At 41.2% G+C, this 27,685-nt stretch overlaps 1 protein-coding gene across 5 annotated transcripts in view; it reads right to left on the reverse strand.

Moving 5' to 3' along the window:
• Nucleotides 1-27,685, reverse strand: part of DTNA (dystrobrevin alpha) — a 149,881-nt gene that overhangs the window by 53,655 nt on the left and 68,541 nt on the right. For all 5 annotated transcript variants that reach the window (XM_059836103.1, XM_059836102.1, XM_059836105.1 and 2 more), the window contains 5 exons: nt 17,637-17,850; nt 10,225-10,310; nt 8,518-8,672; nt 4,049-4,154; nt 1,436-1,602 (listed from right to left, as the gene is read on the reverse strand). In XM_059836103.1, the coding sequence (XP_059692086.1) occupies nt 1,436-1,602; nt 4,049-4,154; nt 8,518-8,672; nt 10,225-10,310; nt 17,637-17,850 (728 nt within the window). The remainder of the gene's footprint in view (nt 1-1,435; nt 1,603-4,048; nt 4,155-8,517; nt 8,673-10,224; nt 10,311-17,636; nt 17,851-27,685) is intronic.

Genomic DNA, 27,685 nt, shown 5'->3' on the forward strand with positions numbered 1-27,685 from the left:
GGTGAAATATTTCTATCACAGAATTCCAACCTAAATATGTTAAGTTCAGGCTTTTTCTCTTTCATTATAAATGCTATTTCACTCTGAACTCAGATCAGTGGAGTTCCACTGTGCCCATAAACACCTTTAATCTGCATGTGGAGCTCGATATAGATGAATTATGGAGAATGCTAACCTGGTTTGAACAAATGCTAATGAACGCTACAGAAAGGCAATTTCAAACTTGAAGCAAAACATTGGTTTCTGACAAGGAAACATCTGAAACCACTAGGTATGTAGTCATGTTTTTGTCTTCTGCAGAGCAGAAATCTTAAGTTCTCCAATTACTTCCTACCTATAATTACAGCTCCCTGGCTACAGCAAAATATGATTTTATAGTACAAATTGCTATTAGGAGTCGAGTCAGACCTACATAGTGGGCACTATCCTCCTATTCAGAGACTAAACTCAAGCCATTTGTGTCTATGCAACAAGCAGCAATTAGGACCCACGAAAACAATTACAGACCCAGATCTGCTGGGATGCAGCACAGGGTCCTGTGACTGGCATACAGAGCAAACCACGTCAAATTTAACCCTTGCCTGTTCCATCAACAGAAAACCAGACATTTTAGAAGCCTTAAGCCTCAGAACTTTGTTAAAAAATACATGCAAAGTGCTATACAAATGTGAGTTGTTGCTACATGCATAATTTTTTGTAACAATATACTTTTGTAATATTTGAGATTAGTTAGGATTTTTCTGCTGGTCTCTGGATTTGAACTCTGAAGGACTGGGATGCTCTGGGACCAAGGGCTTCTGTAGGGGCTTTGCTCCAGTCCGTGGAGAGCTTAGCCCCCAGGTCTGATGCCCTTCAGAGAAGGTTAATGTAGCTGTTGATACTTCTCTGTCAGCTTAGAAAAAGCATTGAATTATTTTGTTTAACAACAGAAAGATTGAAGTGTGTTTTTCTCTACAGTAAACACTACTGTAGATCTAAGTCTGTGACCACGCTCACATCTACAGTGCCAGGACCATCCCAAATGCTACGCATATGCTGCAGCCACTCAACTGAAAATATTGATGAATGAGCATTAAGTATTCATCATTTCATTTACGCTTAGCCAAACAGAGCAAGCCAATGACGATTTTACCGCGACTCCTGTGGGAACGGGAGAATCTGCTGTGCGCCTGCTGCCAGCCCCTCCTGCGCTGCCCTCCCTGCGGCATGCACCGTCACAGGTGCCCCAGATCCTCACCCAGAAAAGACCATTCCCACCTCCGCGCTCTCTCGGCAGCTCCCAAGGCCGAAGCCTTCCTGATGGGGTCGCCGATCCAAACCGGCAGCCCGGCTTCTGGCCTCCCTGTGCCGGACGGCTGCCTGCAGCTGTGGCTGGGGGCTTCTCCGCCGGCTGGAGGGCAAAGCAGTCTGCAATGAGGCGCGAGCCTTCCCTTACCCATGACGTGTACTCTTTCATTTGGTGCTGGTTGCTGTGGGAACCGCTGGCATGGCCCCTCCAGAAGCAGTCCTGACAGAGCTGGTAATTGTGACACTGCTGGCAGCGGTAGCGAAACCCCATCATGCTCTCGCTGTGGCAGTAGGAACACTCAACGGGGTGGAAGACTGTGCAGGAGACAGAAATGCCGAGCCATAAACCAAAGCAGAGCAACCCCCAGCAAAAGTTTACAGACAAAGCCCCGAACTGAAGGGTGAATCCCTTCTTTGTTTCTAGCGATCTGCAGCGCTGGATGCTGCCTGCAGCTTTGACCCGTGAAAACTCAAGGCACAGGCAACGCTTCCTACACTGAACCCCAAACCCTTCATCACTTCTGAGCTGATGCCTGCACCTCCTGCTTGCAGCAGCGAAAAATGTGTTCAGTGACTAACAGAATACATGACAGAAGAAATTCATACGTGGGAAAATCCACTGCACCCTTCAGCTGTGTTATTGGGGGAAGCTGAATGTTCTGCTGTGCTGTGAGGAGCTAAAGCGATGTGCCTCGGAGGAAAAATCGGACTCGGCTGTCTGATTACTGGAAGCACAAAAATGTACTTAGGCATGTCGTCTCTTAATTACTGCCGTCGCATCTGTACAACTGGCATCATTTAGGTACCTATATATGGAGTTGAACTCTTAGCTTTGGATGCCCAGATTTGGAAATCTGGCCATTAAACAGACCCGTGTGGTCCTGTTCTCTGCTCCACTCAGAAGCAGATAGTAACAAGGATTCAAGTCACTCAGCATGCTGAGGCACCAATCACGACATTTTGAAGCCCCTTCTGCCAATAGCGCTATTTCTGTTCCTCTCTCCTCACTACAGCATGTATCCAATTTACTACGGGGTGCTGTACATCTCCTTGTTCCCAGACACCTTCTGCTGTTCTGTCATAAGGTTCAGTCTGGGAGGATTTGGATCAGTGCTGAGTGTGTCAGGGTTTTAATTCCTTGCCAGAATTTTGCAGCAGGAAGGGTTAGTGCTCTAGTCTCGGAAACAGTGTGAAGCTGGTGTGGGACAGGGATGGATGACATCCATGAAGGTGAGGAAGGTGAGGTAGATAGGTGGCTCTGTAGCCAAGAAGGACTTCGGAACATCACCTTACCCACCCTGGGGCCTTTCAGTGGAAGAGGAATTTATTTAGTACGAGAACACGTACAAATTCCTCCTTTTCCTTGTATCACCAAAAAATGCCTGCACACCTCCCCTTCCACCAGCCCCATTTTCTTGTTGGAAATACGGTATAAATACTTCTATTGCCCAACAGGATGAGTATATCTGATCTTGCCTTCCTCCTGCCCCCCCACTTCTTTTTCCCTGGGAGGTCCCAAAGCTTCAGTTATGCTAGAGGTAAACATTTAAGGGAGCAACAACATTGGAACGTTCAACAAGCCCCTTACACAACAACCTCTGAGGCAAAATATTGAGCTGGAAAATTGTTTACAAGAAATCTATTTATCTTGCTAAATCAATATTTTTAAAATTTTGTATAAACTTCCTCCATTTTTAAATCTTCCTTTTTCTAGATTTAAAGTGTTGGAATAATGACTGTCAGAATCATTGCCTCCTGATGATCACGAGCAAGAAATGCCACATCAGGAATAAGTACACCCAGATAAACAAGACAGTAAAAAGGCATTTCTCACGGTCTCATGGTTTTTTTTTATATTTAATATTGGCAATGCTGGTCCCTCTGGACAGCAGAAGCCGGCTGCATTGCAGCTGGGGAACTCCTCCAGAACTACACGAGGAACTGCACAGAGTTTGTGGGCTGCAATTTGGTGGTGCACCCAGTGAGATGAGATGCACCTTCTACAGAAACAATATATGAAGGGGCTGGCTGGAGGACTACATATGTGAGTCTGTGAATTTTTCCCCAGGTGCTCGAGAAGCTGGAAGGCTGAGGAAGATGTTACTGTCTAGGGACATGCAACGTGTACTGTGCAATAATCAAATGAGTTGATCTTCATGGTCCCTTCCTGTCTTAAAACCTGTGATCTACTAATTTTGGGGAAAGACAACCCTTGAGGAGAAAGAGGCATCTCACAGTTAAATCCTCATCTTCCACACAAGCAAAGGATAAGGACCAATCTGGAACCTCCTTTTCAGAGTATATTGTCTGGCAGTGAAGGCTTAGGAGGAGATCCTTCATAAGGACCTTTTGGCTGGTATTATGCACTGCACTGGACATCTCCTGCCAAGAATATTGCATGAACGGAAACTGCCAAGCTGTTCCTTCTCTGCTGCCATATGTCATAGCTAATAAAAGTTGTGGCCCTGATAGTTTACCAAACGTGTGTGAATGGATCAAGTCCTATCGCTCTTTGCTTATCCAGAGCACATGAGGAGAGGACATGATCAGGATAATTTCCTGAGCACAGCAAAAATTAAGCCACGTTCCTGGCTATATGACCAACAGGATTCTTTAAATATTTTACCAGTGACTGTAAAAATAGCACATGGAGTCAATGAACCCAGTACAGTAGCTCCTACAAAACCATCTACAGAGTGAGAAAATCATCACACGCAAGTTTACTCTTGTAACTGTTTTTTTGGCAGCAGCTCTTACTTACCATTTTCAACATTTGCCAGTCGATGCAGAAGTGGTAACCACACTAGACACTGTGGCGGGGGATCAGACATGAGAGTATCCAAGAAAGTGTTTAATGTGACTTTTTTCTGCTCAAACAAGCAAACAAACATGCACAAAGAATCAGTAATTAGACATATCAAAATGATTTTATCTTGTCCTTACAGAAACGCTTGGGAACTAGTTTCAAACACTGTTTACTTGTAGCCCTGGTTTACTTTAAAGAACAAGTGATACTAGCATAGATTTTCTGGACTATTTTTAGTAGTTACAATGCATACTACTGATGACTAGCAGTCCTTTTCACAAGGCGGGGTTGGAGACACCTAGCTCCCACTCGCTTCCAGACTCTCTTCTAAAGTCATTGCCTGAAGATGCTTTGTGAGTAAGGCTGGCATTCAAGTCTTCAGGTGTTCATGTGTTTTGAGTACCCCATAATGAGTACAAGTGCATGTAGGGTATCGCTATGTATTACCCATTTTCACATGGAAAGTCACTGCAGAGAATGACTGATGGTACTGTTACAAAGAAAATGAAAGCAAATAATGACAAGGGAGTATAATTTCAAAACAAATATAGGGTAAGGACAGAGCATCACAGGCAATTGGGTTACTGCAACTCAAGAAACTATGCTTGTCTGTTGAGTGATGGCAACTACTATGGGTGAGCTCTGATTGTGGGATGTTGTGTTTGCATACACTCAGGGACTGCAACTGTTTCTAAACTCTCCACACCTGTAAGCAGTTAAAGATCTATGCCCCATTATCTTTCAAAGAGATTTAAACTCTAAAATATCCCTGTTGATTTTAAAAATGTAATCTAGGGCCTTAAGGTTCTTAGGTGTCTGGAAAAAGTCATCACAAATCTTAGTTCATTTGTTTTTTCAGACCTATAGGTGATATTTCAGCCTGAGATATGTCCACCATAAATACTTGCTCTTTCCTACGTAGTATACTGGCTACATAGTGTGTACTGAAGTACACAGCTACTGGGTGGTCAAGGACAGAGAGTCCTTAAGAAATCAGCAACTGAGCCTTCCTTTAAAATAAAATTAAGATGCAAAAATATTGCGCCCTGTTGAGAATGTGTGCAGATAGAATTTGTAGACATACATATTTAAGTAGCATCTCCATATCCAAAGGGATTGCTAAATTTTCATATCTGATTGCATAAGCTACTGCTTTAACTTGCTAAAGAACTGTGGTTACTCCAGGAGGAAGCAAAACAGCAGCTATGCAGTGACACGTATCATCACCGTGTGTTGTGGAGTGCTTTTACGAGCTGAGATTTCCAGATGGAGTGTCTGTGCTGCATTTATATACAATTGCCACCAGATGTAAAGAACATCATTATTTCTCTTATACACTGAGTGATCAATGGAAAACATCTCACTCTGTAACAGTCTCAGGGCTAAAAGATTGCAAGATATTGGGATATTTGTCCCTAGGAGAAGAGAAAATACTTAAGGCTAGTTGCGAAAATGGTCTTGATTCTTTAACGAACAGAAATAGCAAGAATATGAGCTCTAAATCTCATTGAAATACTATCTTTTCCCACAATACCTTCACTATGAAAGTCCAGTCAAACAGCTACCACCTTCTTGTTGTATGAATGTTCTTCCCACTTCCCAAATAGGCATCCTATGCTATAAGCATCAGCTCACAGAAAAGGGTCTTTCTTTTGGAGATCTGATGTGGATGTTTGGCATGGCTTTGCTGACCAATGCCACCAGCAAGTGTCTGTGCTGTCTGCAGCAGAACTAAGAAACAGAGGAGAAAAGGCAGAACTAAGTCTAGGAAAAGAAGGGTCCTCCAGTGCCCCATACTGCAGAGCTGAGTAGCCTTAAGCCTTCCCTCTGCTCTTGAAGGCAGATAAGTTGGCAGCAAACACACAACTGATCTAAACAAGCAAATAGATGGGGAGACAAGAACAGCTCTTCCACAATGCAGTAGGCTTGAATGCAGCTCTAATTTAAAACTTGATTTGCACCAAATAAAGCAACTTAGCTTCACTGACAGCTTTCCGGCCGAACTCCTCTGGTAGTCACTGATTTTATGGATTAGAGAGAGCAGTGTCCCTTAAAAGGACACCAGCAGAGCAATTTCCATACATTCTAAAAGGTATATTTTCCTCCTGCAGTTTTTTTTCAGTTGCTGGGAGAGTTGAAACTGAAAGCTGCTTTCTAAATATAAGCTACATGCAGATGGAGTCTAGGTTTGTGGAATAACACTTAGCAAAGTGCTAAGAAAATGAAGTGAGTGTCTATCTTTTTAGTTTGGGATAAAAAAAGAGAAGAAAAAACTGTTTATAATAATAACAACAACAATTTTTAATACAAATACAGTATGACATGACATCACGTTAATCCTACCTATGGGGGAAAGAAACTCCTTTTTGAGCCACAGATTTGTATTCTGAAACATTAAGTGACTTGCTCTGGCATTTATGTTCCATAAATTTGCTGAGGAAACACTGTTGATTCTATTTTGAATAGCCATTCAACCTAGCAGTGGTTCACAGGCAGAGGAAAATACATGGTTTGATCAACTAAACCAGTACAATGGGGAATAATAAAACATTTCTGCAATAGGAAAAATCCTTTCATATGCGAACTGAAATGGATTTGACACTGTGAGCAGAAGATCATGCCCAGAATCTTTTCTTTCCCTGAAGTTGAGGTATCTATGTATCAAGGGGCTGAAAGGCAGAAGTGATCTGTACTGAGAAGAACAGAGAGAGTACCAAACTTATCCCAAGGTATCAACTTCTGCACTAAGTGCAATATGAGAGAGTGAAAGAACGGTGTGACTAAGACTAAATATAATTTATCACAGTGTCATAGGGATACATTGTTTCGAGTCTCATTTCAAAACTCTGGTTCATTCCCAGTGAGGATGTAATGAAGAATTACATAAAGTGAATTTAAGTGAAATATTAGACTAGATTTACAAGAGTACTTGGCTGCCTACTGATGCAAAACAGCAGCTTTGTAAATCTGCTGTGTACCTACATCAGTCAGAGACCTAACTCTCGTTAGCTTTAAGTGGAGATTGTGAACTAAACCATCTAATGCCTGTTGGGAGACTTTGTTTCTTAAGGTACCTTAGTATATCTGGTCCACTCATTTGGATGCAATGTCAATGAAAGTGCCATTTCTGATGGCTGCTTAGATAGATAGAAAATGAGGCCTGAATCAATTTTTTCAAGAAAATAAATTGCTTTTTTCATCCTTAGTAATAGCATGTCCAACATGCAAAGCTTGAATGCCCTGTTGGCATGCAAGACCACTCTTTTATTATTTTAACACAAAACTACCAAAAGTCACTTCACTATGTAAATTCTTCAACATAAGATGAAGTGCTGTCTTACCTCCCTCTGTGAAACGAGACTAGTTTCACATATGCAAACATTAGCATTTAAAATGATTTGAGAGATGATTCAGTAAATGAATTTCAACAATGCTTTTCAGTTGACTGGGGTGCCTACTGATTAGTGATGAAACTGAGGGAAAACAAAAAATGAGACTATTTTGCATGAAAATGACACTATTCCTGCTCCATGCAACTCACTTGTTCAACAGTATTCAGTTAGCGAATGGGAGTATAACAAGAAGGAAAAGACCACTTTATTTCTAACATTTTCCCAGTTTCAGCATCTTCCCTTACTTTGTATTTATGGACTTATACAGTGTGATGTGTGGCAAGAGCCAGAGGAATGCTCTCTTTCTCCAATGGAGAAGTGGACAACCAGCCCCAGTTATGGTATCTTTTGAAATGAAAGGTATTAGCTGCAGTCAACGGACTGTACTCAGTGCATCTACAGAATCTGGTGACCTGTGGAAAAATCTCGTATTTTCTTCAGGATAAATTCATTGTTTTCCTGACCCTTTCTCATTGATGTTATCTGTAAGAGTCTAGGGATTTTCTAATACCTACTGACTCCCATTTTCAATAAAGGTTTAAGGCAATTTTCTTCTCACTCGTAAACTTCGCGTGTGTGTACACCACCACTTGGAAAACATGCAGTTTGATTTTTCGGTGGGAGCTGAGCTTTGTATGGAGAAGTTAAAGTCTCATATATGCTTATAGCAACAACAACTAACTGGAGTGGAGGATTTCATGTCTTGGGGTATTTATATCACCTAAATGTAAGTATCTAACTGAGGTGCTTAAATTAGGAAGTTGGTCTCCTCAGGCTCCCTAATTTAGGAACATGTAAGTTAAGATCCTGCTCTGACTCATAAGCTTCTCTCTCCTCTGTGGTTATATGCAGACTAGCTTCCTACTGAAGGCACCTAACCTACATGCCAGAAATTAGCCAAGTGGACCTCCCCTCCACCCAGCCATGCGTTTCCTGGGTGAATATGCATATAAGTAAGAAAGGAAGAAAGTCTTGGCCTGCTCAGAGGGGTGATTGAGATCTAGGAGTCTAGGATGCTCACTCTTCATTTACCTGTTGTGAGAAACAGGATTTTGCTGATTGCTCAGTATAACCAAATGAAGGACCTTCGAAAACAGCTGTGGGCAGCTTGAGAACCTCCCGCAGAAACATGTCATATCTGCCATAAACCATCACTCCACTGGAGTCAGAGATCATTGAGAAAATATCTGAGGGGGGAAAAGACAAGAAAAGGACACAGCAACTTCAGTGAGAGCTACAGATTTGCTCTGAATGCAGTATCATCTGATTTAAACCAGAAGAGCTAAACAACATGTTCTGCTTATGGAAACCTCCACTATTACTGCATCTTTAATTACAACCCCTCTCAACAGAAAACAAAGAGAATGATTTACATATTAAAAAGTAGCTGATTTTGATATTAAAATACTCCTGCTTTTGTTTCATTGTGTGTGGTCATTTTTTTAAGCAGAGTGATGCATGGCATAAGGCAGTAATTTAATCACATAAGAAGGATCTAATTTGACAAGATACGCAACATCAGCTTTTTGCCTACTGCCAGCTTACCGTGTCAAATCTAAATCTTGACAATGAATTCATTAAGTCAGTTATTATTGTTTTGGCCACACAAAGTACTGAAGGTCTTTCAAATGCATTACTTTTCACTCTTCTCCACTTTTTTCCTTTTTTGTTCATGTATAAACAATTGGCAGTTTTATTATTCCAGAGATGCATGTTTCTCAGCCTTTACTTCTCCCTTTGTCTAAAATTATCTGAAGCTTAGCAGGGGATCATAGACTAAGGAACATTTATCATTTTTCAGGCTGTCATGTCAGCTGCTTCATTTCCAGGAACCTGGAAGGGCAATTCTGACAACAGGACTCTGGGACTGCTGACTCGAAAAATCAGCATCGTACTCTAGCCTTCCACTGGATGGAGCCTGCTCCTATTCTCAAAGCAGCCTAAGGAACAAACAGTGTTCAATTTATAATTTATAATTTAAAATTTAAGTTCAGTCTGTATTTGAATTTCTACATAGAAATAACATATTAAAAAATGGCACCAAAACTGGAAGACTAAATTAGCACCTGGGACTTCTACTTGTCTACTCTAATCAACAACAATTTGTAAACTCAATTTTGTTTGGCTATGGTAGAAGGCTCAGAGGAAACTGAAGGCTGACATTAAACCTTTGGTCAAAAAGTCTGGAAAATGGTGTTCTGGACCTGAGCTACAGACATCATAGCACTAAACAGAAAGTCTTTCATTGCAGCTACAGCCTTGGCTATTGGAAAACTTGGAATAAATCCTGTGAAATGAGAATCTGTCCTCCAAAATAGATGGAATTAGTATGTGCCCTATGGGAAGAAATATAAATATTGCATAAATATATTGTACTTCTAAGTGTGAAATGAGAGAGATGTAATCAAAAAAAAGTCTGAAGAAATTGCTAAATGATGTTTCATGATGTTGAACACTTGAGGCACTTACCTGTACTACAAATTCAATCATCTCAAAGGAAAAAAAAATAAAATCCACCAATCAGAACTCAATATATGCAATTTGGCTTCAAAAATATGAAGTCTGGTGTGAAGTTCAGCCTAACATTTAGCAGGATTTACTTTGAGTTATATACAGTGCAAATCCCAAACACAGCCATGAAAATGTAACTTATCCTAATTCCCTCTTTTCCTACCTGTACTGTTATCTCTCCAAGTACAACAATGATTAACAGGTAAAAATGTCACCCAAAAGACTTACATCTTAATTTGTCCATGATTTTTCCTCCACATAGAGTTGCTAAGGCCATTTTGACAGCAAAAACGGAAATTTTACCATGTCCTTCCCTGTTCAAAAGTAGAAAGTAGACATATTTTATATGTCCATTTTAAAATAAGGACCTCTTTCCATTTAAAATTTTTATCATTGACATGATGTATTGTAATGCACACTATACGTGGATTGACATACAAAGAAATAAGACCTTTAAAATCAAAGGTTTTGTTGTGGGAACATGCATCAGTACATTGTTCTGTAAAGGTCTCAGAACAGATTTATTATGTATACGAAGCTCAGTATTAAACTGTTTATCTCATGATACACTAAGGTGATGATTATTACTGCTATTTGTGCTACAGCAGCACTGGAAGACACCTATCACACTCACGGTCTCCCTATCCTAAGAGCACTGTGTATCTTCTGTCCCTAGAATATTGCAAATAAGTGCAAAAATCAACACTGGGAACAAAAGAGAAAAAAGCAGAAAGGGCTCACACGATTGCACAAGCTGCGCATTGTACCTGTTAGTAAGTCCTGACAATTGCCTTTTAAATGATACACCTGACCCCCATGAACCTTTAAGAAGGACTTTGCTGAAAAATGGGGAATATACCTGCATCCAGAATAAGCAAAGGACATTTGTTGTGATATGTAGAAGCGTCTTGTGCCTTGTTTGTTCAAGTTGAGGCTATGCCTCGCTCTCCATTTTCAACTTAAAAAGAATAATGCTATTAAACCCCAAATGCACATGGGAGTATGCCTTGGGTCAAAAAGACAGGTTTTTCTGTAAATCCAGTCACTTTCAGGTAAAAATAAAAGGCCTTTTTTTTTTCCTTCCTGGAAGAATCAGACCATGTACTGCACTTTCAGGATGCTGTGTTCACCTTTAGCACATTGCCAACTCTTCCTTCAACTGTGTTGAAGCACGCAATGGCTTAACTTTATTGCTCCTCTTGCTACCCTCATTCTCCCTGTACAGTCATGATGATCCCCAATGATTATCTGCTATTATAAAAACCTTGGTATATTTGAGCTGCATGAATAATATATGACTTCACACACTGCAAGGCACTCTTAGCTCCTAAAAGACCTATCTCCCCAGTTTAGGCAAAACTAAGTCCAGCGTTGACGGGAATGGCAGAAGAAAAATGCTGTAATGTTCAGTTCCTTTCCAAAGATGAGAATGAACATGTTTTCAAATAAGTTAATCTGCTTTTTAATGTTCATAATTCTAATGAAGAAAATTGTGTCCAATCAGAACTAAGAGAAAACTGATTCTGGAAAGACACAGAGCCTGTGACTGTGTCTCTCTGCTAACCCCAAACCAGACTAATACAATAACATGTACATATATAGTAGACATGAATGGTATACTCATATCAGTACATTAAAGCATGCTACATGCTTCACTGCTACGTTCATTAAGTCACTCAGACTTTAGAAAATGAGTCAGTTCCCTAAGCTTGACTAGCTAATAATCTTTAAAGTTCAGTGAATTGGATTTAGTTCTACATCAGTGCAATCCATGATTCTAAATATTAATTCTAAATATTCCTTACACTCATTTAAAATTCTGCTTTTTGTCCTAAAATCAACTAGAGATACAGACAAAAAGAAATAAATTCACTACTTCGATATTTAAGAAACAAATCTTTACTATGTTTTTAATGCTGGCTTTGGTGCACATTTTCTTTTTGATTACATAGTGTTCTCTTTGACTGGCTTCATAAGATCAAAATTACAGTATAGGAATTTCCAGTCTTCTGTATTTCCACCCTTCATTGACTGGATTCCAATTTGTGTAAACCAGGACCTAGCACTGCTATGGCTGAGAATTTGGCGGTTTTGTATTCTTTTTGTGTGTGCTACCCTTCAGACCTCTGGGAATTTTTCTGCACTGTTCGTTGTGAGGTTTTCACCTGCCTTTAAAAGAGTTGTTATACTTAAGAAAAATAAATGCTAAGTGGAAGCAATGGCATTATTAAGAAGCAATGGAAGAACTGGGAGGAAAAAATAAAGCCCATGTGGAAGTGCTTCAGATTTAGATTATTTTTCCCAGTAGGTTTAGTTACATTTACTAATAGGATTATATTCTTGAATGGCAGACACATATCAACTCGCCTTCAGCTTTCCACCCCAGAGTCATCAGCTCTTCCCATACTCAAACGATTATGGAACAGAGGAACAGAAAAAGAAAATATTTCATTTATCTCTTCAATCTCTCAATTTGAATTGATTAGTTTTGACACTGTATTTTGTATCGGTCATTTGTATTCATAAAATCATCAGTAAAGCCAGTAGAAATTCAATTTGTCCTCCAAATATATGTGTGTGTGTGCGCACACATATACACACATGCATATATAAATACATATGACTGATGAATGGACAGGATAATGGGGCCTAAGACTCACCAATATAATTTGGATCCAGAAGTGCCCTAAGCACTACAGATGCCCTTGACTGGCAGCACTGGGGCCTCACAGTGTTTGTTGTGTAAAAGCAAATGCTGAAGCAGTGGCTCACAGCAGCATGAAGATCTCTGTTGAAGTCAGTGCTCCCTGAAAGAAGCTTTAGGCTGGCTAATGCAAAGACATTTAAATTTCACTAGTCGAAATAGGAGAGGATAGAAAATATTTTGATTTTATGTAGCACCTCTCTTATTGAGGTTATTCTTCAAATCCCTACAGAAAAGCCCAAGAAGCATAAACGATGACAAAAGCAAACCTTGAAGCTGATGTGTACTTAGCAAAAACACAGGATGAAGTTCTTAGGAAAGTGAATGATGGCCAGGGCTTAAGGTTATCTCCTGCTGCTTGGGGAAAAAAAGGCAGAAAATAATACATACTTTTAGACAACAGAGCAGAGCATAAGGTTTCCTCTTCAAGTGTGTGGCTGAAGAGGGAGACAGCCTCTCCCCAGAGCAAGGAAGCCCCATGGACTGCCTGATAAAATCCACAGACCATACAAGGCTAAGTCCAGCTCCAGGGCCTGAATTTGCCTTTCGGGTCAGCAAGGAGAGCGGTACCAATTGGATGACACTGACATTTGTCAGGATCTCTAGCAATATTCATACTGAGACAGCCATATGGTGGGGAAAGCTATAAAGAAAGAATACCCCATCTTTAGAAATAGCAATGTGTCCCACGAAATGGACATCGAGAAAATACGATTTTTTTCAGTAACTAGGCATGAAGTGGTGCTCTCCCAATGCTTTAAGTTATCTTTTCCAAAAGTAACCAAATTTCTTCGGTTACTTGTGGGCTTCCTACTGCCCACCTTAATCAGGGAAGCCAATTCTGAAGTATCAGAGGCTGTAATTACAAATTCCCATTTTCACAAACAGTTTCAGAGAGGAAATTTTATTGGAATCAAGTAAAATTCTTTCATTTAGGAGAGCAAAATGCATAATGACCAAATCTCTGAAATGCATTTTTTTGCTGGACTTCCTTCATAAAAGCTAGCTGGCCTGTAGGGCTTTCAATGATTAGCAAAGTTGGAGAAGAGAGAGAATTAAACACTTCACAGCTCTGAATAGATGGATAAGCAAGAAGTTATACTTCCAAAACAAATACTGAACGTCTTTATGTATTGAACTCAGTATGATTCAAATGTGCATTTGATTAAACAAAGGCATGAATATTTCCTCTTTGCTTTGTAGAAGTCAAGCCCCCCTAGTTAGATTGGGTCTGTTCCATAGCCCAGAGCTCACAGCTCCATTCGTATGGCAGGTATGTCAAGGGACAGAGAAAAATCAGCTATGATCTTGTCAGTTAAGCTTTGCAGCAGGAATAGCTATATTACAATACTGAATCAGTGCTGAAGATGATCTAGCACAGAATATTTTACAGTCTGTTTAAAAAGAGTCTTTTTGGGAATGGCTCGATTTAATGAGGCTGACATTCCACCTAGCCGCCTGCGCAGGCTTTGACACCAGCCTGGGATGAATTTTTCAGAGAGGTTTGAACTTGTCATCATTTTATAAAGTACTGCGTGCCAGTGTAGGAAGTATGCTATTATTTCATAAAGCCAGTTAATCACCTTAGACCTTGAAGTAAAAGCTATTGCCCAATTTTCACGTGCAGTTTCAGGCATGTTTTTGTCCAGGTTCTTTAAAGTCTGACTGCCTCATTCTGCTCACTGGTTTTGGTCTGTTGGGGTCCTCTACCACATGATGCTGACTTTCACACGCTAACAGCAAATTAATTTGAATGGCATTTCTGTTTGTGGATTTTGAATTTGTTGACTTGCAGTTTTATAAGGTTGCACTTTGGTTCTGGCTTAGCATGAAGGAGCACTGGAGTCAGTGTCATGTGAAATCTTATACATCACAATTTTTCCCCACTTTTTCCTCCCTTCAGGGTTGAGCAGCAGGGAAATATAATTATCTGTAGGCCTAATGAATCCCCAAGGACATGAAAAAATCATCAACAAATTGGGATAAATGTTCAGCACAGGCAGTGGGCAAGCTGGCCCATGGGCCACGGCATTGCACCATGGTTTCTCTTAAGTTTCTGGCTCCCAAGAAGACATCTGTATTGCAGGCCTAGGGAAATACTCCCTGCTAGAAGTCAGAGAGACCTGCCAGGTTTTCAGCAGGCTATAAATGAAAGACAAAGCTCTGTTTAAAGCTTGGAGAATCCTCAGCCAGCACAGTAGACACAGTATGTATTAACTAGAACTAAATAAATGAGACAGTGGTAGGCTAACTAGATTTTAAATCATACATTAACTTGTCCCTTGTGGTCCTTTCATATATGTTAAGTCGCAGATTCCATTTCTCCACTCTCTTTCTTTGCATTTCAAAAAGGGCACGAGAAACTGCACTACCTTTTCTGGACCCGCCCACCATACAGCAGGAGCAGCCATCACTCCGTGTAGCCACAAATACCAAAAAACATCCATGATCACTTAGAACAGCCTTCTCATTTATACTGAAGAGCTATTTGGTCTCAGTCTACTCTTTTGGTCTTAGAAAGCCATTCTGTGGTTTTTAGGGTTTTGCGGTTTTTTTGGTTGTCTGTGTTCATAGAATCAAATGTGATCCCATTAACATTCATTAACAAACATAAATAATTCCTCAGTAGCCATCTAGAAATTTGGATAGCATTTCTGCAGGTCAACTGTTTCCTTAAAACACAAGACTAAGAAACAGAGGAGTGAACACAGATCAAAGATAACAGGATTATTTTAGGGGTGACTGTTGGGATTTCAGTACGATTCATGCACCTAGTAAAACTCCTTTTTTCGTTGGAGAAGAATGGAGGCAATTTAGTTGAACTGTCCAGTTTCTATAAATGGGGAGAGAGTGAGAAAAAGACTTCCTCCCGCCTCACAGTTCCCCTCCTTTTCCCCCTACGTGCAATGTATTGCCTCTCTGTGAGCATGGGACCATGAGAAAAGACCTGGCTCCTCCTTCTACAAACTTGTAGCCTTCGGCAGAGAAGGACCTGTCTGCTGCACTGCAGGGGAGGGGAGGGAAGGGAGCAACATTGGAAGCAGAGACATTAACTCTGGTTAGACCCCAGCAGCTCTCACACCGTCCCTGCAGCATGTAGAGCCACCTCCCTCCCTCTGTTTCCCAGAAACAGGGAAATCTGGACCACCAGTGGTTGCTAAACCAACACCTGACCCAAAACTTCAAAAATCTGAACCATGCTAAAGGGTAGGGCACATTTTGAGAATCAGACGCTTAACTTGTATGTCTGTATCTGTGATAGGTGTCCAAACTCTCATTACAGTAAAGAGAGATCTAGTTGGCACACATCTCCATGAAGCTTGAACTTCGGTATCTCAGATTGCACCTGAACCTCATCCCAGATGTTTGGTGCATGTAAAATGGGGTGATAGGCCCTATCTCAGACCCAAGAGCTGGGAGCCTCTTCCTAGGGAACCTTTGGGTGTCTGTCTTTCTGGGAAGTGCATTCTGTGCACCCTGCTCGGAGGCAACACGACAGACTGAGCTGCTGCTCGGTGAACGGAATGTGGGTCACAGCCTCCTCACCCCTGGGAGGTCCTTACCGGAGCCCAGAAACAGGTCACGACCCACAGCAAAAAGCTGTGGGAAAGGGAAAGCAAAACCTTACCCCTTTAAGCACATTCTCTGTTTCCCTACAGAGGAGTAAATTCCTCTCCTTCATTTTGCTGCAGGTAGTCTTGACATCTAGCTGAGAGCTTTACCCCGTTACAGTCAACTACAAAACAAGCATGTTATTGCAGGTCTTCCTTCCACAGTCCTAGGTCTTTCCCTGTGTTTACCAGCCAGGAAGCAGTTTGCTTGCAGCATGCAGCAATGCATGTGTCTGGCCATTTTCATCGTCCTTTATTGTTCTTGTCACAGCCACAACAGTATAAATTAAAATGCCTGTTCCTTCTTTTATTGCCCTTGAGAGGAGGAAAATAATCCTGAAGGCTATGATTTCACAACAGATTACTTTCGTTTTTTTCCTCTCGGAAGGGCCAGAGGGAAGGTTGGGTGCAGCCTTGTCACATGGAACATCTACTTTTTCTCCCCATTGTCAACGCAACTGAGCCGCCGGCTGGTCTGGCTCCAAAAGCTGCATGGTACCCAGAACTGGGACCCTCAAGTGGGAGGATGGGAAAGAGGGAGGGGGAAGGGGCAGCATCCTTATTTTAATGTGTCATGGCCAGTGTTTTCAGCAGGTGAATTTTCAAAATATAAGCCATAAAGAGGCAATAGGTCATCTGCGTCTGTCAGACTTAACCACTGTTATCCAATAATCCAGTTTTGAGGATTGCAAATATTGCAGTACAGGTTGATGACTATGTATTCAGAAACTGTAATATCTATATACAGTATACTCGTTAAGGTAAGTAAGTGGCTTGCTCTATCTCAAACTTGTCCTTTTTGTAATACGGATCCCATGCAGTAATAAACAACATGAATTTCAGCATCACATCCAGGTCTTTATCCTATTTCTGTCATGGTGTCAAAATCATGCTGCGCTGGCATGAACCAGAAAAAAAAATTGCTTACAGCTGCAAGAACTTGCAGGAAAATGAGCTCTTTCAAAATAATGAGCTATTAACCCATGTCATTGCTGCAGAGGCATTGCAGTGGTGTCAGCCACTGGTGTGTCAATAAATAACAAGGCAAATTAGAAGTGGATGTAAATCTGTTTCTGGAGATAATTCTTCTTTGATATAAACTGGAACAAGTCTGAGTAACTGGATGAAAACACAGTTGTGCCGAATTTGGCTCAACAGAAAGGAAAGCAGAGGTCCTTAATTTAGGTCCTTCCCCTAGTTAGCACTATTCACATACTCGTTATTTGGGTCAGAATTCAGCTTGTTCAATTGTTTTCCAAATATATTTCCGGAGCACGTAAAATCCTTTCACCAGTCAGGAGAGGAGGGAAGAAAGGCAGACTTACGGATCAAAGGCCGCTAGCAAGAAGTTGAGCAGTAAGCTGATGGATTGCTCCACGTTGATCTGGTGGGTCGTTGGCATCCGTTTGTTGAGCTGGTAGAAGATAGTTGAAATCACAGCTTCCAGTCGAGCCACGTTCAGTTCGATGTTGGGGTCCAGGTTGTTCAGCGCGTTTTCCCGCAAAGCTTCTATCACGTTCCAGATGTCCACCAGGTGCACTAGGGTACGGGACAGAAAGAGTCAGCAGGGACACGTGCTCCTGAAAGCAACTGGGAAAAAAGTCACCTCATCCCACAGGGTGTGGAGTAACACAATCACACAGGACACGCTTCATGAATAATTAAACAATGAATGTATTTTCCATCACTGAGAATTGAACTTGGTAGAGGAAAGAGCAAATAAAATTCGAATCCATTAATAAGTAAACAAAACATTGATATTATTAGTTGTAATAAGTACAACCGCAGCTTGGGAAATCACTCCTCTTGTATAAAGTATTTAAGCCAAAATCTGTATTTTACGGAAATCACTGGAAGGTAAACATATGCTAATTGTTTTTCTGAACCATTCCTCTGTGAATCCCCATTCAGAAATTACTGTTAGATATTAATTTGCATAGCAGATGGGCTTTTCAGAAGATCCCACAAATAATACGTGCTTAACACGTACTGACATTTTGAAAGTTCTTTTCAGCTATTTGTATGGAAAGCAAAATATTTTACAGAAACAGAATTGCATTTGAGTCAGGGTAGACAAGCTACATTTAAACAAAGCACACGTAATGAAGTGATCCCGAAGTCATATTTCGTCTCTTCTAAATATATTTGCCAAACAATTTGTTAAGTCCCTCTCTTTGATAAAGTCCCGGTCTAAGCTGTATTTCATGGGGGCTGTTTTTACCTACAAGGACAGCTTAAAGGACGGGACAGAAGGGTTAAGGAGCACTTCCCACTCTGGGTCACCATTGTAAGGCAGCCAAGGAAGAAATAGAGAGCAATACGCCAGAAGATGCAGCAACAGGCTGGACCATGTGCACGTATTTTGTGACCTTATTAAGAGGGGAAGGGCAGGCAGAAAGCAGAAAGTGAAGTGTGACGTTTCCCTCCAGGTCTAGCTGTCGCTGGCCATGAGGGCTGTCTCTGGTAATTCAGACCAAGGAGACGAAGGAGAAGGTGCTTCCACCACCAGTTTCACCAGGCTGGCTTCCGGGTGCGAGGGTATGTGTGCAAACTGTCGAACCTGAACTGTAGCTACACTGACAAGATAACAATGTGAGAAATTACGAGATATAACAAATGGCAAAAAGGGAGTAATGCATATGCAGATGGCTAACCTTGACTTGCGACTATACTAACACGATAGCAACCCAAGAAACAGCACAAACAAGGGTACTAACTTAACAGCACTGCTGACCAAGGCAGAAATTACTAGGGTAGCCCTATCACAAATACTGAATAAGGATGTAAAATCAGCAACACTGAAGCTAGTGGGAAAAGAATAAACAGGGACAGGCTGTTTATCTGGGAGTGCATGAGCACGGTAAAGCAAAAAGCATGGGTGTGAAACAGGGTAACAAATCACATCATCAGAGCTGCTCGTGGGTACCTCTCAAGCAGCCCTGCACCTGATCAGTGCAGAGGAACCAACACCGCAATAAGCTCGTTGTTTTGACCATATCTAGTTTACTTCTGCAGCTGTGGGAACCGTGATGTTTTCCCTAGCTTTGATAAAAGGACATCCAGGGAGGATGAACCAGACATCTGGACTCCGTAACACTGAGAATTTCACACAGCAATTTAACTTTAACTGCTACAGCCCAGTCGTGGAAAACTCTTTAATAAGAGAGCATGGAGGAAAACAGCTGGCACAATGAATGAGGCTGAAATGGGGGTTGGTGTCTTTATTCTTCGTGTAATCCAGTGCTGATACTATGTGGCTGTCAGGTTTTCATGGGTTTTTTTCTTCCCCCATTGATACTATATTTTTCATAACATAGTTATATCCAGAGTTAGTTTTGATGATGGTCAGGGGAAGGGAAATACCCAGAGGCTAGCAGACGTGGGACTAATAATACCAGGACACTAACACATCTGAGAGAAAAATATTGGTATTATTGTTAAGTCTAACCTGAAAGCCTCATAAGCTATCCTGATATTCATTGGTATGCCAGAAAGGTAGGGCACAAGACTAAGAAAATGACTTACTGGAAATTACACAGCAGTAACAGTCCCTCACCCACCATAAAATATTAGTCTCAAGGAACTGCTGTGCATTTGTACTATAAATAATTTTACTTGGGCTTTTTTTTTTTCCCCAGAAACACTTTGGTTCCACTTGAAGCTGAATAAACAACAGTCCTACTGCACTATTTTATTCTGCGTTTTATTAATGAATTTCAAATCTCTCTATAGAGGCTGGAAAGTAGTACTTCCTGGAGGAGGAAATGGAAGACGGACAAGAGCCAGGCATTTAACAAGATCTGCTAATTTTGAAAATATCTGCTGAAATGTCTAGCTCGGAATCACAAGGAGAGTTTGTTAGACTGCTGTACAGAGGACTGAAGTCTCTGGCCTTTACTCAAGTCAATTGTTATGGACAAAAATTTACCCACATAAATTTAAATGTCAAAAATCAGGTGTCTACTGTCAGCTGATGATCAAGGCTCCCTCTAATGTCAGTGAAAGAAGAAGGTACCTTACAGCAACTGTCTGGAGACAGGTGGGATGAACAGTGCTTTGAAGGTGCCCGTATTTCTTCACTGCCAAAGCCTAAAGCGACAAGTTTACATGAGACATGTAACCTCAGAGCTGGTAAAGTTAACTGAGATGAATCCCACACCTTGCTCCTTAAACATTAAGAAAAGATGTCTTTTCTGTTCTGACTACTACATGGCCTAGAATAATTCATGTTTTATATAAAATATGAATAATAAATACTTTAATCTGTATGAACAGCTATCAGATCCTGTCATAGTCACAGCCTCTTACACTGCATCGCTTGACCTTGCGCGGATTGCATCTGGGTGTAGTGCCCTACTAATCACTCTGAATCCTACTTTTTTAAAGTTTACTCACACAGTAAGCAGACTCTTACATGTTATATCCAGCTGCCAAGTCAAAGTATCAACATCGGGAAAAGGCAGAGAAAAACACAGGCCTCTGCGAGCTCAACTCTACTAATTTGTACTAATAGAGATTTATGCCTACAGCTAATATGATATCTGTAGCCTTTTCAACATAGTAACAGAATGTCAACCTTGCAAACTTTGCATAAGCTTACATTCCTCTCATTTTAATTTTCACCCTCTCTGCTACCCATTTTCTATAATACCCGCTATGCCCATTTATTTATTCATCCATCCCTGAGATTGTTTTAATCTCAATGAAGAAGGCATGTCTCTTTACTTTGTTTGCACAACATGTAGTGCAATAAACCCCGAATCTGATTTCTACATACTACTGTGATGCTAACAAGCAGAGCCTGCAGTGTAATGAACAGCTTACAGTTGCAGGAGAGCTTTTTCTCTCCTAAAATCTGCCTTAAATTCCCTCAACAAAGTCATACTCTACAAGTTTGTTTTTAACTTCTTGTTGCTGTTGCTGCTTTTGTTGCCTTAACCACATTTCCCTCTGAAAAGGGAATTATCCCTCAGCACGAGAATGATGCCCTTTCTCAAATGGATCTGTAAAGCTATAGAAACCTGTCAAGTTGTTTCTTCAGTGTCAGCAGATGATCACTAGGCAGTAAGAGTAGAAGCTGCTTGTATCTAGCACCTGTGTGGTGTAAGGCAATCCAAAATTGTGCAGCCCAGCCAATCTTCACAGACCCTTCAGAAAGTCCTCGCACTCTGTAAACAGCATAGCTATCCAGGTATTGAAGATCTCCCTTATTTGCCTGGTGTCTGAAAAAAATGTAGATTATTTCCACAAGCAATTGCTAAACAATACATTTCCCATTAGATTTTCTGTTAAGTGATTTCTAAAGTCACAGCTAAGCTAAACATCTGCATTATTAGATCTTCTATGGCAAACACTGTCTGCTAATTTAACTTTTATGAGATTACGTAATATTTAAACACTGTCATAGAGGGTTTCAGATTTGAGCACGTTCCGTAACAGGTAGTGATTCATGAATGTAAATAAAGTTCAGTATTCTGGACAGAAGTGGGATGATGCAGATGAGCAGCATTACAGATGGCTGCCATTCACTCCACAGCAATCGTTACCAAAAAATGCATACTTTGAGGACACCCTGGCTGAACTGCAGAGAATTAAGATTAATGCTTGAAAATATACTCCAAATAACAAATGTTATTTCCTTCAGTGGATTCCTTCACCTCTTAAAACAACATTTGGAGAGTGCCTGTTGCCAGCGTACTGTAACTGAATTGATCAGTCTCTCTCTGCAAGGATGTAAGGGTGAATGAAAGATGGGTGGCTCGGTTTGAAAGAAGTTTTATATTTTCCGCAAACTAAAAAGTTTTCAGACAACCTTGAAGTTTTACATCCTGCCCATCCTGCCCTTCTGCCTTTACCTGTGTTCAGAACATCTCCTCCTATTGCCTTTTACTCCCTTGATGATAAAAAAGAGTAATTAGTAGTTCCAGTGCAGAATTCCATCACCTACAACTCTGTCAACAGGTTCATTTGTGGAAGAGGTGTACTCTGGATACATTTGGAAAAAGCAGAATTTAGGACAAAATTATATTGCTTACTATAACTGCATATGTCAGTTTTATTGACTTGATCCTTCCTCTTCAAGCATTTTTTTAATCTCTTCATTAGCAGGAAACCAATGTATTTTTAATTTATTGTAACTAGTAACTTTAATTTACTTGCAACTAGTAATTTCCTGTTTGGTAGATAAAGGTATCTTAATAGCCAAAACGTGAGAGAAGAGATGGACTAAGCTCATTTTTTTTCAACTCAAAGCAGAGAAATTAAAGTTTATTTATGCAGTGAAAAAAGAAGTCTTCTTTCCATCATGCAGTTCATTTAGAATTATGGAAAGGCTGTGAGATATAAATAATCTTGGATATATAACCATCTCAAAGGAGGCAGATTCCTTCAAACATCAGTTGTCAAGAAATGATGTTGCCCTCAGTAAGCATAAAAAAGAAAACTGTAGTGGAAGTTTATCTTCAAAGTAGTAAAAAAAAAAATTAAAAACAGTCTGTGTGCTTAAGCTTTCTTACTATTAAACGGATCTACTTTTGCAAAAATCCTCATCTGTTCTACTGCATTTTTTTGTATTCTATCATCTGAACCATGAACTCTGCAATGCTATCTTCCATTTATTACTAAATGAACATGGAAGAGGAGATTACATTTAATCAAACAAGGAAAGTGAGTGAATTAGGGCTTTAATAATCAATGCAAATTTACTTAACATACAGTAGGTCTAACTAAATCTAGGTTAAACATGCCCAATTGATAGTTAGGATGGAATTCCTCCTTGATAGATTTTCCTTTGTTGGTGAATACAGGAAAAACTTTTAAAGAAGTATTAATTTAAAATATTTCCAAAATTTTGGTATACATTTCATGAAGATTTTATTAAGATCCAGCAAAGCTCTTAGAGACATGCTTGAGTTTAAACATACTAGTACTGTCATTTGAAATCAATGGCACTTGAATGTATGTCAGGTATGTCAGGTGGATTTCATTAAAAGGGAAAGATTTATGCTTCCTTGTTTAACAATCCGAAAAATATTATAAAATATGTCAGACGATTCTTCTTTTTTTGATTAGAATCTATGAACCCATCACAAATCAGGGTATTGGAACCATTTGTCATTGTCATTGCTATGAAGCCCGGGGAAGTTATTCACGCTTCCTGTTTGGCTCCCTCTCTCCTGCTGCCGGGCGGGTAACGGAGGACTGAACGAGGCGCGTTTTCCCTCTATACTACACCTGTTTGTGGCCAAGCTGCCCCTCAAATCAGTCAGCTGTAGCATGATCACCAAAAGCTTTATCTGCACATCCCACCACTACGCAGACTGATGTGCCAGCTACAATAGCTTGCAGTCTTTTATGCTCTCTGGGTGCCAAATTACATGAAAATGTACCAGGGTGTTGCTTCTGCTCAGGGTTAAAATGAGGTACCCAACTCTTTGGCTGGGTACATCTGTTGACAGCTGTCACCCCACACGGCCCGGCCCACCCAGGCTACTCATTGCCCAGGTATCTGAACCTCCACTCTGAACCTAGAAATGTCCTGCATGTTCCTATTCCGGCTCCCACGTCTCTCGGGCTCCTCGTCTACCTCCCCTGCCGACCTGTGCTGCCAGGCACAGTTCATACCGCCCAATGATTTCCAGCATAGCCAGGCACCTGCTAGGCAGCCGATCCAATGAGCTTGGTGTGCGTTGGGCCACTTCCGAATGCTCTGCAGGCCATCTGCAGGCTCTTGGGACAGTCACCACTGTTTTCCAAGAGCAAGAGTGGTGGATTTCTAAGTTGTCCGTACATATTTAAATGTGTTAATGTCAAAATGTATTTCATTGCATCTTCTTGCAATGAAATACACTTGATTTCTAGGTTTTGTAGATGCACTGATTGGTGAGTTAATACTACAAGCTTAAAGAATAAATTAACAAAATATTCAGAATATTTACTGCCATGTTATTCTGATCAAAAAATACTTTAATTTTTAGGGAAAAGTCAGGGCACTACATAAAAAGAAACCTAAGGTATTTAGAGATGTGTATATTAGCCCCATATAGTACTATGAAAAGTTGTAAGAGGATGATATATTAATAACCAAGAATAACCACAGACAACATTTACTTCTTTCTTTGCAAAAAAAAAAAAAGTCTTCTCAAAGACCGCCCACCTGGAATTGAATTTGTCAAGGCTTACGAGTAAGCTTCATCTTCAAGACGAAGGCCCCTGCAACAAGTGGGACAGTCTGGAGCAAGGAAGACAAACTTGGTGGCGGAGGATCCAGTTAGGGGATGTTTAAACAGACTGGCATAACCAAGTCCATAGGATCTGATGGCAATGCACCAATGAGTGCTGAGGGAGCTACTTGATGCCAGTGCAAGGCCACTCGATTGTCTTTGAAAGCTTGTGGCAATCAGGGGAGGTTCCTGAGGGCTGTGAGAAAGCCACTGTTGCTCCTATTCCCAAGAAGAGCCAGAAGAAGGATCCAGTGAACTAAAACCTCACCTCAGTCCCTGGAAAGGGGAAGGAGTGAATCCTCCTGGAATTTCCAAGCATATTAAGGACAGGAAGGTGATTGGGATCAGTCAGCATGGGTTTATGACAGGAAAATCATGCTTGATCAACCTCTTTGCCTTCCACAGTGAAATGACTAGCTCACGGGACAAAGGAAAGCAGTGGATGTTCTGTATTCTGACTTTAGCAATGCTTTCAACACTGTGTTCCATAATAACCTCATTGGCAAACTAATAAGTACAGGCTCGATAAGTGGACAGTGAGGTGGACTGAAAACTGGCTGAAAAGATTAGCTGAAAATCTTGTCATCAGTGGCACCAAGTCCAGCTGGAGTCCAGTCACTAGTGGTGTACCACCAGGCTTGATACTGGGGCCAATACTGTCTGACGCATTCATTAATGGCCTGGATGATGGGACAGAGTGTACCTTCAGCAAGTTTTCAGCTGATACAAAACGGGAAAGAGTGGCTGGTACACCAGAGGGCTGTGCTGCCATTCAGAGGGACCTCAACAAGCTCGAGAAATGGGCTGACAGGAACCTTATGAAGTGCAAGAGATGGAAATGTAAAGTCCTGAACGTGAAAAGGAATAATCCTATGTACCAGTACAGGCTGCGTGCCAACCAGCGATATGTTTTTTCAGCAAATGCAGCCAACATGCTCCCGGGCTGCATTGAGTAGTGTGTTGCCAGCAGGTGGAAGGAGGTGATCCTTCCCCTCTACTCAGCACTGGTGACACATCCGGAGTGCTGGGTCCAAGGTCCAGCAAAGAGCTATGAAGATGATGAAGGGACTGGAGCAACTGTCATATGGGGAGAGTCTGAGCGCTGGGACTGTTCAGCCTAGAGGAGGGAAGGCTTGGGGGGACTTTCTAAGTGTGTATAAATATCTGATGCAAGGGAGTAAGAAGATGGAGCCACACTCTTCTCACGGAAAGGATAGTGAAAGGACAGAAGGAAATGGGCGCAAATTAAAATAAAGGAAAGCATTTAAATGTAAGAAAAAAACTTTCCCTGTGAGGGTTGTCAAACACTGTGACAGGTTGCCCAGAGAGGCTGTGGAGTCTCCATCCTTGAAGATATTAAAACCTAAACTGGACACAGCCCTGAGCAATCTGCTCTAGCTGACCCTGCTCTCTCCAGAGGACCCTGCCAACCTCAGCGATTCTGTGATTCTGTGATGTCCTTGCCTAATCATGAACTTACACTGCAAAAACATACAATAACTTATTAGAGAAGAATCAGTGTTGCCCCACTGATTTTTCTCTAAAGCCATTGCTCAAGTAAGCTATGCTCCAAGTCCCTTTTCTGACTCACGAAATAAACAAAAACCACACAGCCTGCCTCAAGGCCCCTTGAATGCTTGGGAAAGAGTCCTCCACATCCTCAAGAGGTTTTGTGTGAGGTGTACAGAGGGCCTTCTCAGCACTCTGTGGACTCAGATATTCCCTCAAGCTTTCTTTTGTATGCCAAGGGATCTCAGAGCGAGGTCGTGGTTTTGTTTAGTCCCCTGTCAGCTGTATGCATTCCTCTTCCTCCTTACTTTTTTGCCTGTGCTGCGAGCATGTGCAGGTGTGTGGTATGCACTAGTCCAGCAAGAAGCTGGAGTAAGGCTATCCACTTCTACCTGCCCACCCCAATGATGGACAGCCAGAGGGAGGAGGAGTGCCTGGATAAGGAACTAAGCATTCAGACCAGCCAACGGAAACATCCCTCTTCCGAACTACTGTGCACATGGAGTAAGTCAGCTGCGTTTGAACTCCCTGAATTCATGCAGATCACCTGTCCATGTGGTAGACACCACATAGGACATGCTGGACTTTGTGCAAAATGGTGTGCGGAATCAGTCTGCACAAGCAACACCCTACCCAGCAGGAGCTGGGCTCTCTGAGCACGTGCCGGCCAGCTGCACACTGCATGCACAGGAGATGTCTCTGAGTGGCTGCCAAACCTGGCTGCTGGCTGTCTGGAAATCTGCAGGACGTGGTGTGTACATCTGAGGCACTGAACTTTTGGGGGAAAAGTTTTAAAGGCTCTCCTGTCCTCATACCCAAGCTTGCATCCTTGTATCCTCACCTACTGTTCTGCTCAGAAGGAAAAATGAGGTATTCTAAAACTTCCTGAGATTCACTACAGCACATTAAACAAATGTGGCCTGTTGGAAGTGTCTGTCAACCTGGCCAAGTGCTGCTAATGAGGAATAACCATTAGGATAACAATATACTGAAATGTGATCTTTTTACTTTTAATACAGCACCTGACAAACCCACCAAGATGTAAGAGTATGTAAAGCTCTCCAGTAAAATTCTTCTCTTTTACATTAATTCAGTTTACAGTAAAAGCTCCTTCTCCCCCGCTGTCAATTCCTGCCTGTTTTGTCTCACCTATATTTAGGAGAGCCTGAAGGGCTCTCTGTGGGTGGCAGAAGAGGCCATCAGTCTTCCCAAGCAGCAGCACTAACGACAGTCAATTCTGCAAAAGGGAACGGTGGGTGATGCACCCGGCAGTGCTGGGCTGGGAAACTGTTGTCATCTACTTGTCACCCAGATGCTGGGAAAGTGTTTCCTTTTTTTAAACACACTTTGAAATAATTTATTCGAAATGCTGAATGAAGTATGACATACATGTATAAAATAAAATAATAAAACAACTAACTCTAAGCTTCTTAATATTTTGATGACAACCACAAAAGACCACTCAATTAAAACTCTGCACTGTTGCTAACAAGTTGCACAACTTAAACACATTGATTATACATAATTTTCCTGTTTTAAGACTTAAGCATACTTAAGAATAAAAGACCAATGTGTAAATAGCAGACCTGTTGCTACCTGTATTCCACAGCCAGATACTTTATAAATCACATCCCCCCAAAGAA

Source organism: Gavia stellata, chromosome 3 (genome assembly GCF_030936135.1).
Source record: "Gavia stellata isolate bGavSte3 chromosome 3, bGavSte3.hap2, whole genome shotgun sequence".
NCBI lineage: Eukaryota > Metazoa > Chordata > Aves > Gaviiformes > Gaviidae > Gavia > Gavia stellata.